We start from the raw sequence: 2800 nt of genomic DNA, 5'->3' as shown, positions 1-2800 counted from the left end.
GAAATGAACATAATGTACTGAAAAAAAATACGAATGATCAAATGCAGTGATATTTGTAAAATTAGGCGTGACATTTTAATTCAATTAGGTAAAGAGTAGGCCGAGAAATGATGGCAGACTGATTTTTCCAATATAGACCATATATAAGTAGACTACTTCTTCTGTTTGTGTCAGTGAATAATGCATGTTCACCATTTTTCAGGCTGAAACAAACAAGCTTCAAGTGGATGGAATTCACCCGTGCTTATGGTTGGATATGATCAGCTTCGCTGAAGACGTTCAGGCTGAGAACGTGCGACTAACTTTTTGTGATGAAGAAGAACCTACGTCCTTAGTTCCACCAATCAAGTTACTCACAAGCACTTCTCTCATAGATAATTTTTCAAATTGGAACCTAAGAATGTTTCCGCCTTTTACTTCTCCGGAAAATTTCGTAAATAATAAAAGACAATTGCAGTTAGTCGTAAGCAAAGCCATTCCAAGAGGTGGAATCCCTCGTCTGTGGTTCTCGTCCGAAGTCGCTTCGCAGCTGGGCTTGCCGTTCCTCAATTTTTCTCACGTTAGAGGTAAGACTGAAATTCTATCATCCTTTTATTCGTGTCATGAGAAAGTCATAGCTAAACCTGATTTTTGATTGCCGTATGCGAACACAGCTGAATAAAAATAACATGCAGAACATCCGAAAAATAATAAAGCAAAACAATTTTTAGTTACAATAATTGTTTCATCGAAATTTATAACTTAATTCGGAGGGGAAAATTTGATACTTTTTTACTTACAGGAAAGGAATACGTTTGTCCACAGTGTCAAAAATTGTTTTCAGCTCCGAATCCACTGAAGATTCACATCGCCTGTGCTTGTGATTCGATGCTCGGCAGCAGCCTCTGGAATCAGACTTTCCAGGAGACCAGGGCAACAGCTACCAGTCCTTGGAGTATCCCATTCATTTTTCCTGGAGCACATACGAGCTCCGAAACACCGGCGCTCCCACTCTCCTCACACACTCCTGTTTACGCAGCAGCGCTGAAGAATATTGAAAAAAGCGAGTTCTCAGCACAGACACACCAAAATATCGTTGGCGCATCTTTCTCTTCATCAAATAAGAACGATAGGAGACGGCATGACCCACGGGGTGAAAGACCTCACAGGTCAGCATTTCGACGCGTTGCAGCTAAAGCTACAGCTTCCATACCAGGTACATCAGCTTCGAAACATATGCATGCTGGTCGGATCTCCTCATTTAGTCATACATTTGAAATTTCTAACGAACGGCCGATGCCACATATGCATAGACTTATTGACGATAGGAATCTCCGAGTCGAAAACTCGAGAGAACCTGAGAACTATAACCGTGGCACTCAAGACCCTTGTGCTGAAATGGAAGCTTTTGTGTCAAATCTCGGCAGAGGCAACGGCGGTCATATGTGTTTGTACTGCGGTAAGATGTACTCGCGGAAGTACGGTCTGAAGATCCACATTCGTACTCATACAGGCTACAAGCCTCTATCTTGTCGAGTCTGTCACCGAGCATTTGGTGATCCAAGTAATTTGAACAAGCACGTTAGGCTTCACGCTCAAGGCTCTACGCCCTACAGATGTCGTCACTGCGGTAAGGTGCTTGTGCGAAGACGGGACTTAGCGCGTCATCTCACGTCTCGGCATCCAGACAAACCTAAGCTTGACGATGACCAACACTCGGAAGATGGCACTACATCTAGCGAAGAAGTCGAAGTAGAAAAAAATTAATCTTGAATATGAAAGTTGACGGCGTTCCATTATGGATCTTACGAATATATGGTTCTGAATAAATAATAAGAGTTTGAAAATTTCGAATACACGAGATGTGTAGCTCGCAAAAATAACAGCCCTAATAAAAAGCTTCAAATCTATTTTGTAATGTCAATGAGATTGTTCGTTTTAAAAATATACTGTCAATGGTTACTGACAACACTCCTCTTGGTTTTATAAACAAACTTATTGCAAAAGCATGGGTAAATGTTTGTTCATTCTCGATGCATCAAGAGGATACGAAAATTTATGGCTCTCGTTGGTTGTGTAACGTAATCACAAACAGCCTGCCGTTTCCCTAAGACGATCGACTTTATTACTCCTTCCGCTGTGAGACAACTTGCTGACTAATAATATGGTCCAATACAACCTCCATTAGTTCAATCATAAAGTAAAAATAATAATCAACGCTTACTTTTTGGGGTGAATGCACAGAAAAAGCGAAGTGGAGCTTCTTTTACTCAAGTCATCGATGGCTGAAATATTGCTCCAATTAGGATATTTATGAATAATTCAACAAAATCACGAGTACAAGCAGGTTTGAAGGAAAAAGAAACATCATAACTTTTCCATCCTTTTTCTTGTCCTTTGAAAACCGGATGCCGCTACTAGCGTCAAACGTCTTGACAAAAACAGAAGCTAACTTATAATTTACACATAAGATTATATTTAAGACAAGGAAGAATGAAATTGGCAATTCTATTTAGTCTCATAATCGATATTGAACGATCAGCTACATACGCACGCCACACTCTATATCTAAATAACCATAACTGTGTTCAACCGACTATGAGATCGAAATTTCCATAGAGAACTACAAATAACTTAGTAAGTTTTTATTTAACAGGCAAAATACAGAAGTTTCAAATGAATCTAATCCCGAAAGTCCTGATTCCTGCAGATAACAATGGGTTCATACAAGGGAAAGCAGAACAAGGCTCGACGTAACAAATAAGATCTTGAGCTGTACGAACGAAGCTATAATTGTACCAAGCGACGAAACAATACAAGC

At 39.9% G+C, this 2800-nt stretch overlaps 1 protein-coding gene across 1 annotated transcript; it reads left to right on the top strand.

Moving 5' to 3' along the window:
* The first annotated feature begins 212 nt into the window (after positions 1–212).
* LOC108672417 (zinc finger and BTB domain-containing protein 17-like) lies at positions 213–2342 on the top strand. The gene is made up of 2 exons (XM_047882612.1): positions 213–566; positions 782–2342. The coding sequence occupies exons 1-2, from the start codon at positions 257–259 to the stop codon at positions 1744–1746; spliced, it is 1275 nt and encodes a 424-aa protein (XP_047738568.1). The 5' UTR covers positions 213–256; the 3' UTR covers positions 1747–2342.
* The last annotated feature ends 458 nt before the right edge of the window (positions 2343–2800 follow it).

This window comes from Hyalella azteca, unplaced genomic scaffold, assembly GCF_000764305.2.
Source record: "Hyalella azteca isolate HAZT.00-mixed unplaced genomic scaffold, Hazt_2.0.2 contig10897, whole genome shotgun sequence".
Lineage (NCBI taxonomy): Eukaryota > Metazoa > Arthropoda > Malacostraca > Amphipoda > Hyalellidae > Hyalella > Hyalella azteca.
The sequence above is the reverse complement of the archived record's forward strand: the minus strand, read 5'-3'. Positions and strand labels throughout refer to the sequence as shown.